Source organism: Cylas formicarius, unplaced genomic scaffold, assembly GCF_029955315.1.
Source record: "Cylas formicarius isolate icCylForm1 unplaced genomic scaffold, icCylForm1.1 PGA_scaffold_8__14_contigs__length_24414737, whole genome shotgun sequence".
NCBI lineage: Eukaryota > Metazoa > Arthropoda > Insecta > Coleoptera > Brentidae > Cylas > Cylas formicarius.
The window spans coordinates 1,394,405-1,408,366 of NW_026844361.1; the positions used below are offsets into that span (position 1 = coordinate 1,394,405).

Consider the following 13,962-nt stretch of genomic DNA (forward strand, 5'->3'; position numbering starts at 1 on the left):
GACAAAGACGTGGTTTCACTATAATACACACAAAAAGTGCTTTGACAGTCGTATCCGTTTTTTATGAAGCCAGAGGTACATTACATACAAGCTATTAACAAAAAGGCATTTTTATGAGTAAGGACTAAATTTTTGCGTCTACAAACCAATGCTGTGAGAATTCCCGCCAATTTCATAATTTAAAATTTAATTCATGCTCCATTGGCGGCACATCAGTGACGTAGAGCATTCCCAGGCATTATTACATAAACATAATTAATAGCAATTTTGAAATTTTGTTTTCAACGATGGTTTCCTAATTTAATTCATTTTAATTACATATTTTTCGAGAGTAGCTCCTGCTACGTCTGTTTGGAAGACGTCGCTTGTCTTTGTCGGTAATAAAGATTATTATTATCAATACTAAGTGTTAAAATTTAAAACTGACCTGTTTTACTTTTGCTGACGGTAGGTGGGAGTGCTTTCTCATCCTCGGGAATGAACGACCGCATTTGAACGTCCACCTTGAGGGTTTCGCAGTTTGATTTTTCGGGGCTTGGCGCCTTCACTTCATTTCCCTCATTTTTGGCGCCACCTTTACGGCCTTGATTGTAATTAAAATCGTTGTCCAAGTTCGTCAGGTCGCTCCCGGGGGCGATACCGTCACAGAACATCACCGACTTGTTCGTTTTCGACTTGTTGGAACCTAAAACGGGTTCGTTCACCGATGCGGGGGGCGAAAAACATTTAGCCGACCACCTTTTCGTTTTAGAACGCCCACCGGCACCATGACAGCCGGGGGGTTCGAACTCATCTGCTCAGCTTGCTGCAAGGGTGACACGGTCGAGCAGTATTCCAGTGGGTTGTTCGGGTTCGGTCTGAACGCCAAAGGATTTTCCATTTCCACCACTGGGTCTTGGTCCTGATTAATGCCGGATTGGTCCCTAAAAATTTTGGCCAATACCAAAAAGGAATCAGTACAAATGATGGTATAGCGGACGTCACAAAGAGCCCTTCACTATTCTTATGCAAATGTGTGTTGTAAGGTATGAAACAAATTTGAAACTAGTTATATGTCCCAAACTGCAGACGAAACCCAAAACTAAGCGAAGATAACGCCTCGCTGACACCGCATTGAAAGCCCTATTTATTCGATTGTCACATTGTAAAATTGCTCTGAATTATTGCAGCCTTTGTATGGACTAGTCCGAATAAAACTTTATTTTGCTTTCTGTATAAATAACTGTTTTTAGAAACGCTCTCCCGAATTTTGAACATTTAAGTGGCGCAGATTTTTCTAAGTGCAGTAGTAGTACAATTAACCAGAACCTTCTGGGAGTGAAATCGCCAATCGTGGAAAGTTCGAAACTTTTGGATATTCGCTACGTGGATTCTCAAATCCTTCAGTACGCAGAACCAGCAGCAAGGGAAGCAGAACGACGGTCTACAAAGGTACAACCCGTTGGAGGAGTTGGAAAATTGAGCCGGAAAGGAGACGGAGAAATACGAAACCGTAAGTGCCATTTCCTTTTATCCCTCCGATACCTCTATATAAGGTCACTTGAAAGGATAGCTCAGGGCTCGCATTGCAAGCAATTAAGTTAAGAAAAAGTAAAAGAAAATCAAATCAAATATTAAATGAGCGATTCTGAAATCGAAAATCTCGAAAAGGAATTCAATTCAATTTTAAAGTTAGGGAACAAAACACAAACAAGACTGAAAACAATGACCCAACAAAGAAGCTCAGCTAGTGCAAATAGTGCGGAACCTAGATTTAATTGGAAATTTTTTAAATCCAATAAAACCTTACGGCGCTAAACAAATTTATTACTAAGTGCGAAATATTAATAAATTCCTACGTTAAATATGATCTTCGATTGTATCATAGACAAACTAGTTGGGAAAGCAGAGTAGGCAACCGATCAGAATTGACAGATTGGTTAAGCATAAAAGATGCGCTCATTCAATGCTTTGCAGATAGGAGAAATTTAGATCGTCTAATTCAGGAATTAACTAGAACAAGACCGTTCAAAAACGAACAGTTAGTTGATTTCGGTGGTAGACAACAACTTTTAAAGAGTAGTATAATACAGCGGATTAGTAATTCAGAAGATTTAGATCATAATGAAAAACTTTCACTTTCATAGCTGGATGCACCGGGACGCTCAAAAACAACATGCATTTAAAACAACCAGAATCTTTAGAGGAAGCCATTGCTTATGTTTCTGAATTTGAAAATTTCGAAAACCTCTGCGGAATCTAACAAATACAACAAAACAATTCCAAATGCCCAATTTTCAACAAAGTAATTCAAAACAATTCCAAATACCCAACTTCCAACAAAACAATGCAAAACAATTCCAAATACCAAATTTTCAACAATTCAACACGAAACAACATTTCAACAATTCCAAAATCAGCCGAATCTAAATAGATTTCAGCCTAGAATAAATCCCAACACAATTTTCATGCCAAACAATTTTAATTATTTTTCAAATCACAAACCACAATTTCCATCTCAACCAATAAATATTCAACCGAGGCAAACACCTCAAAGACGATTTCCAACAAATCGGGAAGTTTTCGGACCCCCACGAAAGATCTTCCAACCCAATCAAATATTGCGCAACCAACTTCCTAAACCGACAACAATGTCAGGTATCTCAAGACAAACAAACAACTCATTTACAAGACGACCGATAAGACAAAATTACTTTACAAACAACCCCCGAATTTTATCGCGGAAGAATTATTTAACAAAAAATGTGATGAAAACTTTGATTATCCTGTTAATCAAAACTGGTATAATGATCACAATGAATTTGAGGAAAATTATGAACAAAATGAGTATGAAGATACACAACAAACAACCAACCCTAATAGAAATTAATATTTCTTCTAACAACGCTTTACCGTATATTCAAATACGTAAACCAAATATTAAACTACTAATAGATACGGGTAGTACACGCTCGATACTACGTCCAACTATCGCTGAAAAATATCTTCCAAATTGCATTTATCATGAAAATAATGAAATAAAGACAACGGTAGGAAGTCAAAATACCAGATTTCAAGCTAGCATACAAGGATTTTCTGAATTTAACATTGTAACGAACTACCACTGCACCGATGCCATTATCTTAACCGCAACGCCTTGAAACGGCCGACGCAAAAAACCCTTTGATCCCGCTCGGACCCCGGCACATCACGACGAGTCCGAATTCCGACACGGGAGTTGCGGTTCGACGGCCTTACGCGACGGACGCGAAGTTTTATTTTCGTTTATTCACGCATTTTGATCAGTGCTTTTGAAACTAACTGTTAAAGAAGACACGCAAACTTAGTAAAATAGTAAGAAGTCTGTTCCGTGTTTTCGTGCTACCCACTTTACCCCTAGACGACCCCGTTCTCTTACAACATCGATTATCGAATAGAGTTTATCTTATTTGATTTTCATGACTTTTTTGACGGAGTAATAGGCTTAACTGATTTAATTAATATGAATCTGAACATCGATGTAATAAACAAAAAGTTAATAGGATTTAACAACGAAATTCCGTTCTAATATAGAAAACAATACCAGTAAATACCAGTAAGTGAAAGCAAAGTCGAACACACAAAAGAATTCATTGATTCTTTTAACACGTGCAAAAATGTGCTTACTTTGGAGCCAGTATTATCTTATCCGGACTTTACAAAGAGGTTTGAATTAACAACCGAAGCATCAAAATATACCATCTCAGGAATTTTATCCCAAGACGGACACTCAATATGCTACGCGTTAAGAACGCTGAACCCAGCAGAGATAAACTACTCGACAATTGAAAAGGAACTTTAAGCAATTGTTTGGAGCTGTAAATATTATAGACCTTATTTATTCAGACAAAAATGCATTATTTATACGAATCATAAACCCCTACAGTGGCTAATGTCATTAAAAGAGACGTTAGATGGAGACTTAAACTCGAGGAGTACGAGTATGAAATAAAATACAAAAAGGGTAAAAATAATCAAGCAGCGGAAGCTTTATCACGATATCCAATAGATATGAACGCTATTGAAACTGACTCGATATTTAACAACTTGGATGAAATTATAGGTCATTTAAATCCTCAAAACCCATTTGATCCGAAAGAAAAATCCAGTAAATTGTATGAAAAGATAAAGGATTTAAATGAAAAAATGAAAAAAAGCATTATTTCAAAAAGAAACGAAAATAGCGAAGAACTACCAGATTTTAGTGATCAAAAATGTGCTTTCATTAAAACAAAATTTAGAAGCAAAGAACTTCCTAAATTCAAGAAGATACCGTTAATAAACCAAACGGAAAACAAATTAATAACACCAAAGACAAGCTATCATAAAAGTAGTGCAAGGAAGCCAAAGGCTAATAAAAATCTATTCTTTCAGGGGACCAATGAAGATCAAAATGTTGACTCTTCTACTGGTAGCAGTTTTAACCGAACGAATAGTAACGACAGACGTACAAGTTACCAAACTCGTAAATTCTATACTTCCTGTCCAGATAGGTAACGCGAAGTTAATTTATAACAAACATACATTAATCCACTACGTAGATTTAAGTCAAATAATTAATCACATAAAAACCATAGAGAGTGCATTTAAAATAATTGAAGATAAGTTTAATGTTAAAAATATAGCCAATACTTGCCGAAAATTTACTTTTAAGAACTGAATATTTAATACAAATTACGATGAACGAGGCCTAATTATCGCGGTTGGTAAAAGAAATAAATGGCTATTTGGAACTCCTGACGCTGAGAACGAAAATTATTATAAAGCAGCAATAAATATACTCTAGAAAAACCAAAATAATTTAGCTAAAGAATTAGAACTACAAGTATCTTTATCAAAGGGTATAATTAATAATTATAACAAAACTATTGTGAAATTAAATGAAAACCAACGTAAACTACAAATTGGTTTAAAAACATTCCAAAATGCAGTATTAATGACGATAAATTCTTTACAAGACTATCTTAATTTTCACGAGATCATTACGCAATTATATTAAGATTGCCAAAATATTATAATGTTTCTAGATAACCTAGAAGACGCTATTATGTTTGCAAAAGTTAATGCGCTTCATAATAGTACTTTACCGATTTCGGAGTTGAATAAAATGCTTAAATATCTAGCATCAATTTATAAAGAACATCAAATTCCACAATTTAGAAGTATTTTATCTTCTTATCAAATTTTGGGAACTCAGGTAAATTTTGTTGACTCGAAAGTGATCTTTGCAGTCCATGTACCAATTTTAAGATCCGAAATATTTTCCTATTACCATATTTTCCCAATAATCCAAAATCAATCAATTTTTATACCCCAATACCCCTATATGGCACAAGCGGCGAAGAAGAGACAATGTCCCTTCACCGAAGTTTTCATCATTAAGAAGCTCTTCTCGGAAAGGGTACGAGAATTGAAGAAAATCGCATCCAAAGAGGAAGGCTGCCAAGAAGAAAATTATTAAGCTTTTTCGAAAAAACGCTCCGTTATTTTCGAAAGTTAAAGAGGAAGGAGTTATATGTCCCAAACTGCAGACGAAGCCCAAAGCTAAGCGAAGATAACGCACGGCTGACACCGCATCAAAAGCCCTATTTATTCGATACGACTGACATTTTTGAAGAATACATGAAAAACCAGAATGATGACTTTTCATTAAATCTAGTACTTTTGGCCAAGGTGAAATTCGCTATATAATTTTACATGATGGCTTTAAAAACAGCTTTATGGAGTATGCTAATTTTATTTTTAAATCAAGCTGCAAATTGGGAGACTACCATAATTTAATGAACACTGAAAATTTCGAAAGGTGATTTATATTTTTTTTTATGGGAAAAGCAGATTTTATAACCTAAAAGTTTTAGTTTTGTACCCATGGAAACTTTCATTACTTTCAATACTCGTATGCGTTGGGAAAAAACTAACTTATGTATTTTTTTTTTACTTTAAAAGGTGGTTCAGTCACAATATTAGGAACATTGCGGAATTGCTGAGCCATTACCTATGGGTGCTAGTGAAACAGCACTTGACAGAAAAACTGCATTATTTCAAAATACAATCTTTTATTAAGAATGGACAAGTTAGCAATGGAAAACCCCATCGCGTTTTGCTGCTTCCTCATTATTATTGCTAATTTAATGCGATAGAGATGGTTTGATCAGATTGTAAAACTATTGTAGGCACACAGACTGCCTTATAAGTAATGCTTGGGAAAGGTTAAAGTTGATTGATGCATCTAATATGCTCCCAGTTGTTATCGATATGCATAAATTATTTTCTTTGCTCTGCGTTATGGGTTTTTCTTGTTGAAGCATTGGTTTTTTTTTTTTTAAATAAACCTATCTAATTGATATTTGTTGTCTCCCATATCTTTGATGCGTTTTATTTCGTCCGTTCAGATAAATACGCCACTGAACCAAGTTCGATGGCGATAATCTCAGAACAAAATAATAATATGCACGTTTTGCGAATGACTGTTTTATCACCGTGTTCCTAGTAAACTCTACCACTTATAAAACGATGACTAAAGTCGACGTTGCAAATACCCTTACAAAGTTTAATTTAGTTTTAAGTATTGCATATCTGAGGGGGTCTACTTTAAACTGATTTATTAATTCAAATCGGAACGCAATGTAGCTAAGACATACCGATCATTTTTGATTACGTCACTATATGTGACGTAACTGCACAACTGCTCTGCACTGGACTATATTTACAAATATTTTGGGTTCCTAGTGCGTCGGTTGTTGATAAATCGAATTTGCTGATATTTCACCAATCATTCTGTTAAGTTTGACTTAAGGTAACGATATGATTCGAGAAACGACAGCAAGTTCGATTCTTCAACATCCACCGCAGGAACAATCCAGAAGATTTAAATAATTTTTCTAAAATATTTTTTTGAAAACTGTGAGTTTTATGAAACAATTGCATGAGACATTATCTTTAAATTTAGAAACGATGAATGATAGGGATGGCCTAATTCAATCCTTTTTTTTCTAATAGTAATATTTCCGTAATAAAAAATTAAAATATTATATATTTGTAGCGCGATATATCTACAACGATTTAGATTTTGACTTTTTAAACCTTAAATTTAAACAATTTAAACCCCTAAGTTTTTCGCATTTGTTTTAAAACAGATGTAGAGCTTATGTGTGATAAAAAAGATGAGCATAGAAAGACTAAAAGAATATGCGAACTGTATGACACTCTTATTACGTTAAACTAGTTTATAAGAGGGCAGAAAATGCATTTTTTTGTACAAAATATGCATTTTTTCCAATAATAGAGATTTGTTGGCCCGATACAGGCTATGTTTATTAGTTTATTACGTTACAACGGGGCCGACTAAGATACTTTACTGCTTTCTTAGATATGAATAGATTCATAGAATTACTCAGGATAAACCCACCCTATAGGGTATTGCCAGTAGAATCAAAAGATTCTTTGTTAAATTAATGAAATAATATTGCAAACACAAAGCACATTATTCGTAGTTAATGTTAACAATTTTAAAGTATTTATAAAATTTTTCTACTCAATTATTTAATAGGAAAAAAATAAAGAAAGATATATTATGTTTTTTGCTACTTTTATAAATTACATATTCAAGAAAATTTTTGGTAGGTAATGTCGACAATTTTAATGTATTTAGAACACTTTTCTACTCAAATATTTTATTTGGTAGACGTAGGAAAGATTTTTTGTAAAATTCGGGTTTTTAACGAACTTACACCAAAAATTGCTTGTTTTGGATATGACAGATTCATGCAGATAAAAAAATATTATTTTGTACCTATAGCTCTCACGAAATTGGATACCTGCTTCTTTGATAGATTCAGTGTCTTTAATAAATCAGTTTGATGTAGATTGCAACAAAAATTTAAGGTACTGTTGGGGGTGCATTTATAAAAAACTTATGTCAGTCATTGAAAATAACACAGGCTTTAAAATCCTAATAAAATATATCAAAAGGTTGCTAGACTTGCATAAATTAGAAACACAATTCCAAAACTAAAATACTGTCCAATACCATATGTAGATGTTGAGAGAAGTTTTTCCATTTTCAAAGATATGTTTACAGATAAAAGACACAATTTTCTTTTGAAAATTTTTGAAAAACATTTATTATCAATTGTTTTTATAACTGCAAAGAATAGTTTGTTAACTGTATGTTATTGTATGTATATCTGCATGTATCAATGGTATTGTTAAATTATTAATTGTATTATAATTTTTTTTATAATCACAAATAATATTTTGTTTTGTAAATTTGCTATGGTATAGGAAAAAATTATAGGAACGGGTTTAATTATAAAGAAATAGCTCTAGCTTTATTTAAAGTAACATTATTATTCATAATTTTTCATATAATAAAAATTAATATTTGCATTGTTTGTTCATTGCGATGCATATATTCTGAAAATTGTATCGTATTTTTTCCCACTCCTTATTTAAAAGTATTCTTCCGTATATTTTTTCTAATTATTATTACATTATTATTAAGTTTTTATTGCAGATTGGGGTACAGATGGTTTCCATATAGAACTCTATATTTATTTTTCGAAAAAAAATCCACAGGCTACTGTTATGTTAATCATCTTATTGGCTTCTTCAGAGCTTGACTGAACAGTTTCAATGAAGCTCTGAAGGAGGCAACAGCATGAGTGACGAAACGTTTGCTACTTCGACTCAACAAAACCAACGCAAGAGGATTCCAGAAGCTTTATAAAAAAAAAACTCTTTATTGTTTGGAACTGATTTTGTAATAGATAAATAAAAGGGCACATACTTATTCAATATGGCGTAACACTTTTGGCACACCCTAGCCTCGGCGTCCAAATATTGAAGTCTGAACTTGAGGTTGCAACATTTGGAGCACAACACGAGGCCGCACGCTCGGCAGTGATGGCGGCGTTTGATCATGGTGAATTTCGTGTCGCAATGCAGGCAAGCACTGGCGTCCGAGTCCGGAATCCACAAGGGGGCCTCTCTTCCCAACCACGACTTATCTAAATCGAAAAATTATAAGTCAAAGTTCACCGGAAGAAGTTGTGACACCAAATCTTACCCAAAAAACTGGTGGTGCTGCCGCTGGCTTGGACGGTACTTGTTTTGACATCGCCCTGCCCACTTTCCGATGGTTCACCGCTAGTAGATGGTTCTAATAACATACGTTTTAATGGCACTTACATAGATAAAATCCAAGATAAAAATGGTGTGTCAATTAAATGTTTTAGTTTGTTATAGGTTAAAAAATATTACTGAACTCTAATATTTCCTATCTAATACTTCACTGAAAAGTAAAGATCTAAAACACCTACCTGTTTTCTTTGATAGTAACTTAAGTTTCAACTTTCATTTTATATATACCGAGTGTTCTCGTAAGGACAACGAGAAGTTAAAAAAAATATATTAAGTAAATCGACCAAGAGAAGAGAGTAAGTAGTAGAGTAAAGAGGTTAGAGTTATTGTGCCCAAACAAATATTTAAAAAAATATCGGCTTTCTCTGTGATGAATTACATGTTTTAAACACTATAACACCCAAACAAATAGGAGGACCACAGTTTTCTTAAACTTCTTGGTGAAATTTTTGAGAAACGCACAAGTGAGGCACAAAGTCGCAGAACAGCTACAAATGCGAAAACTCATGTGATTTCCGCAAAAAAATAATTTGTAGTGAGTGCACTGGTAAATTTAGGATTATTCCAAGTCCTCCAGGATCACTCTATATCTCTGACTTATATGCACCAAAAACCTACCGGAAATGCCAAAACCTTGGAAAAAAACCATAGGTGACTTAGATTCGCTAAAAGGCTCAATGGAGGGAAGAAGGAAAGAGAACTTGGCAATCAAGGCTCAGTTAACAGATCTGAAGAATGAGGTAATGCTTGTTGACCAAAAACCACTTGAAGTGAGTTACAACTCCTTGAAAAAAAAGGAGACACGGCGGTAGTTAAGGTTTCAGAAGGCAAAATTGCAGCAGAAAATGAAATTGAACTTACCCTATTTGAAATTAAGAAGAGGGAACGTAGAGCAAACAATGTGTTAATTCTTGGTGTGGAAGAATCAGCAGACTGAGGAAAAAAGGAATGATGACAAATAAACAGTCATCAAGTTTTTCAGGAAAATGGAATTGAGCTTACATGACAATGCTAAAGTATTTGGACTTAGAAAAGAGGTGCTTAATAAAATAAGACCTATAGAAGTAGTATTATCGAGAAGACAAAAAACCCCATCAGCACTAAGAAACAAAAAACTATTGAACAACATTTCTGAAATGAATATATTAAAGCAGATCAGCCTGAAAATCAGTGAAAATATTTAAAACAAAAAATAGCAGAACTAGAAACACAAAAAAAAATTATGGGAAATAAAATTTAATTTTTCAAAAAACTTCAACAGGCTACTGTAATACTTTTTATAAAACTTCTGGATTCCTGATTCCTCTGAGGACGCCAACAGGATGATTGGCGAAACGTTAGCTAGTTTGAGTCAACAAAAACCGACGCAGGAGGAATCCAGAAGTTTTATAAAAAGCAAGAAAATTTAATTTTAAAATATATCAATGGGATTCCCAAAATTATTGAAAAACGTAAAAAAACTAAATGAAACAGAGGTAGTTGAAATCTCGTTTTGGTATAATAATTTGTCCTTAGTAGTAAATAAGGTTAATGAGGATAGAAATTAAGAGTACTATCTACATGTTCTACAGTAGTAATGATAACAGAGATCTGGCTGCAGGATGGCATTAACGACAGTTTATTCTCAATTGCAAAAAGGTGGAGGAGTAGGCGTTTTGGTAAATAATCAAATAAGGGGACATAGTATAAGTTACAGCATATCCTGAAAATACCATGTTGAACCACCTGTTGGCTCATTATGGCTTGATCAGCAAATAGGAAGACTTAAGATCATAGTGCTCTATCACAACTGAGCAGAACCCATCTTTTGTGTTTCGAGATTTCATTCACCCAAACATAAATAAATTGGGACAACCTATTGGTGTGCTTGGTGATTTTATGAATGTGTCAAGAAATTAATATCCACCAACTGATCATCTTTCCTACCTGATATAGAAACACTCAAAGCTCTCTCTTGGACTTATTTTTGTGTAATGATGACAAAACTATTTTTTATTGGAGATCAAAACCACCTGTTGGCTACAGTGATCATATTGTTATCAAAGCTGAAATGCAATTAAAGCTCCCGGCTAAGCCAACACAAAAAGTATTAAGACGAAATTTTCATTGTGTAAATTTTGAGGACGTGAATACATAACTCTTAACTTGAATTCAAAGGTGTCAAAAATAACTTTAAAAGATCCAACAACCCAAGAAGTTTTTGATCCCAAAAGCATTGCAGAAGAATTTGCAAAAGACAAAACCGAAGAAGCAGTTAAAGAAACACTTAGAAACTCTAGAAAAGATTCAGAGCTACACTGAAAGATTAGCCAAATTCCACTCACAACTCTAATGGAAAGAAGACATAGGGGAGATCTAATAGAGACATTTAAAATAACAAGTGGACACTATGTGTAATGATAGTACAAAGAAAAGTCAGCCAAATTACAAAGAAAAAATTTTTTGTCCTATCGGCTGGAATACTACAAAAACAGACCAATAGCTCCAAATTTCTGTGGTGAATTGTGGTTGCTTACTTTGCCACGGAAGAGATTTTTCTGACATAATAGCAAAAAAAAATAACTTTATGGAAAAAAAAAGAGATCATGAGTCAATATCTGTAAACAGCTGGTCGTTGATAAATAAATAAATGAAGTACTCACTTTTGTGCTCAGTATCATCAGCCAACTGGTGCTCCAACTTTGCCACTCCTTTCTCAACCAGCGTTTCTGCATTAATATCTTTTTGTTTTGACTCTATATCCCCTACCGAGATTGTGGAAGCGGTACTAGTACTATCTGTCGATAAGTCAGAGAAAGTAGGAGAAGCTGATGAGTATTCCCCCTCACTGTCGTTAGCTTCCGTCTCTTTCTTGTTCATGTTTTTGTTAACATAGACATTATTATATGGGGTAGATCCAGGATCCCCTAAAAAACACTTTTTTGGTATCACAAAAAGTAATGCAATTTACAATTTCAATGATTCATACCGATTAAATCAATTTTCCGGACTTGATCTCTCTTTTTCTCATTGTTCAAAGGCAAATCTTGAGGTCTCTGCACAATTTCTTTCTTGCATTCCTCATTCGTGTTATTTAATTCTTCAGTTTTAACCATTTCCTCAATACGTTCTACCTTGCATGTTCCTTCTGTATTCCCATGTTGATTTGTCACTATAGCATCAGATTCGTTTGCCATTATTTCTTGTTCCATTGTACTGGAGCTATCTGTCAAAAGTAAACCATTTATAATATAAAAAATTTATTTACCCATTCAAAAATAAAAAGATTGCATACTCTCATTCAACTCATTTTCTTCCTTCTCTAATTCTTCTAACATTTCTGCGAGTTCATTTTCATCTACATCCACGTCCTTAGCAAATCCAATGACCAAGTCATCTGCACTATTCCTTTCAATATCTGCATCAGGCACATTTTTGATTTCTTCTTTTGCTATGTTACATACATCTCTTTCATCCAATTCGTTATTATCCTGTTTTGCATCTTCAAAGCACTCAACATGTTCCACTTCTTCTTCGACTTGAAGGTTTGATTGAGTTTGTTCTTCCTTTAGAACACATTGGCCTTCCCTGTTGTCCAATTTTTCTCCTTCCTTTTTCAGAAATTCCTCACAGTCTTCAACATCTTTATCAACAATAATATTTTTCTCTTTTTTTTCCAATAACTGTTCTTCTAATAGATCTAATTGGTGCTCTTGCAAATCACCACATTCTTCCTTTTCTTCATTCACATCACATTTTGTGTTACTGTCTACAACAACCTGTTTTGTAATATTTACATCTGCCTGAAGATATTCAAGTTTTACAAGATCTTTCTTCTCCTCAAGTAAATCCAAAGTTAAATTTTCAACATTTTCTTCAAGGCTTTCTGCTGCACCATTTTTGGTTTCAGTTGAACATTCTAATTCACAATCAATATCTATAAGTTTTTCTTCCTTAGGGCTAAAATCTTGATATTGTTCATCAGGTAATAGTGCACTATATTCAGTTACCATTTCTTTGGATGTTATATAATCTTGTTTAAGAATGGAGTTATTTCCATAATTGTTGTCTCCATTACACTTTGGGTCAGCAGATGCATCCCAAATATCAACATCTTTAACATCCACAGCTCTATCAGTCTTAATTTTATCATCACTTTCCAATACTGCTTCAGCAGTTACTTTTTGGTCTTTGCTCGCAGAAAGATTGTTCTCACTATTGTTATTGTCAGAATTGCTGGAAACACTTTCGCCTTTGCTGACATTGGTACTCAGATATTCATTCAAGCTATGGAAAACTGTGTTGATGCTGTGTTTGGTGATTGAATTTTGAGATGCATTCTTGGAGTTGTGCGCAGATTTTTCACGATGAGAATGCTGATCGGTCAGCTCGCTGTATTCGAAATCGTCCAGAAGCTGGTCCAAATCAATGGTGTATTTATCCATCTAGTAATAAAAAGCGTAGATTGAAAAGCTGGCAAAAAATTACGCTTACTATAAGCCGAAATTTGTAAAAACTACCATCTGAAGAGTACCTTTCCAACAAAATTGTCTGTTTATCATCTCCTTGTTTCCAACTTTTTATATGTACCTCTTGAATTACCAATCCCGAGCTTTTGACGTTTAATTTTTTTTTCTGACGTTTCAGAATTGATCGAATTTGGTTAGTTAACCAAGTCTATTTAAGTTCTCGCAAAAAAGATACGGAACTTGAAAGAGTAATGTTTGTAAAATACAGACCCGTTAGTTTTCGGCCAAAAATATAAACCAAGCAATCCACAAAACGGTAAATAACGAAACATGAAACCTATGCTAAGATGACATG

The 13,962-nt window shown here is 34.0% G+C and overlaps 1 protein-coding gene across 2 annotated transcripts in view; it reads right to left on the bottom strand.

Annotated features, from left to right (window-relative positions):
• The window catches only part of LOC132706341 (zinc finger FYVE domain-containing protein 9), a 44,979-nt gene extending 31,189 nt beyond the window's left edge, over positions 1 to 13,790 (bottom strand). The window contains exons 1-8 of one of the 2 annotated variants that reach the window (XM_060677624.1): positions 13,673 to 13,790; positions 12,434 to 13,583; positions 12,128 to 12,364; positions 11,802 to 12,065; positions 9,086 to 9,178; positions 8,807 to 9,026; positions 739 to 923; positions 428 to 685 (exon numbers count right to left, since the gene is read on the bottom strand). In XM_060677624.1, coding sequence (XP_060533607.1) covers positions 428 to 685; positions 739 to 923; positions 8,807 to 9,026; positions 9,086 to 9,178; positions 11,802 to 12,065; positions 12,128 to 12,364; positions 12,434 to 13,583 — 2,407 coding nt within the window. In that variant the 5' untranslated portion in view covers positions 13,673 to 13,790. Of the gene's footprint in view, positions 1 to 427; positions 686 to 738; positions 924 to 8,806; positions 9,027 to 9,085; positions 9,179 to 11,801; positions 12,066 to 12,127; positions 12,365 to 12,433; positions 13,584 to 13,632 lie in introns of both variants that reach the window. The other variant, XM_060677625.1, reaches the window with a different exon arrangement.
• Positions 13,791 to 13,962: the final 172 nt, after the last annotated feature.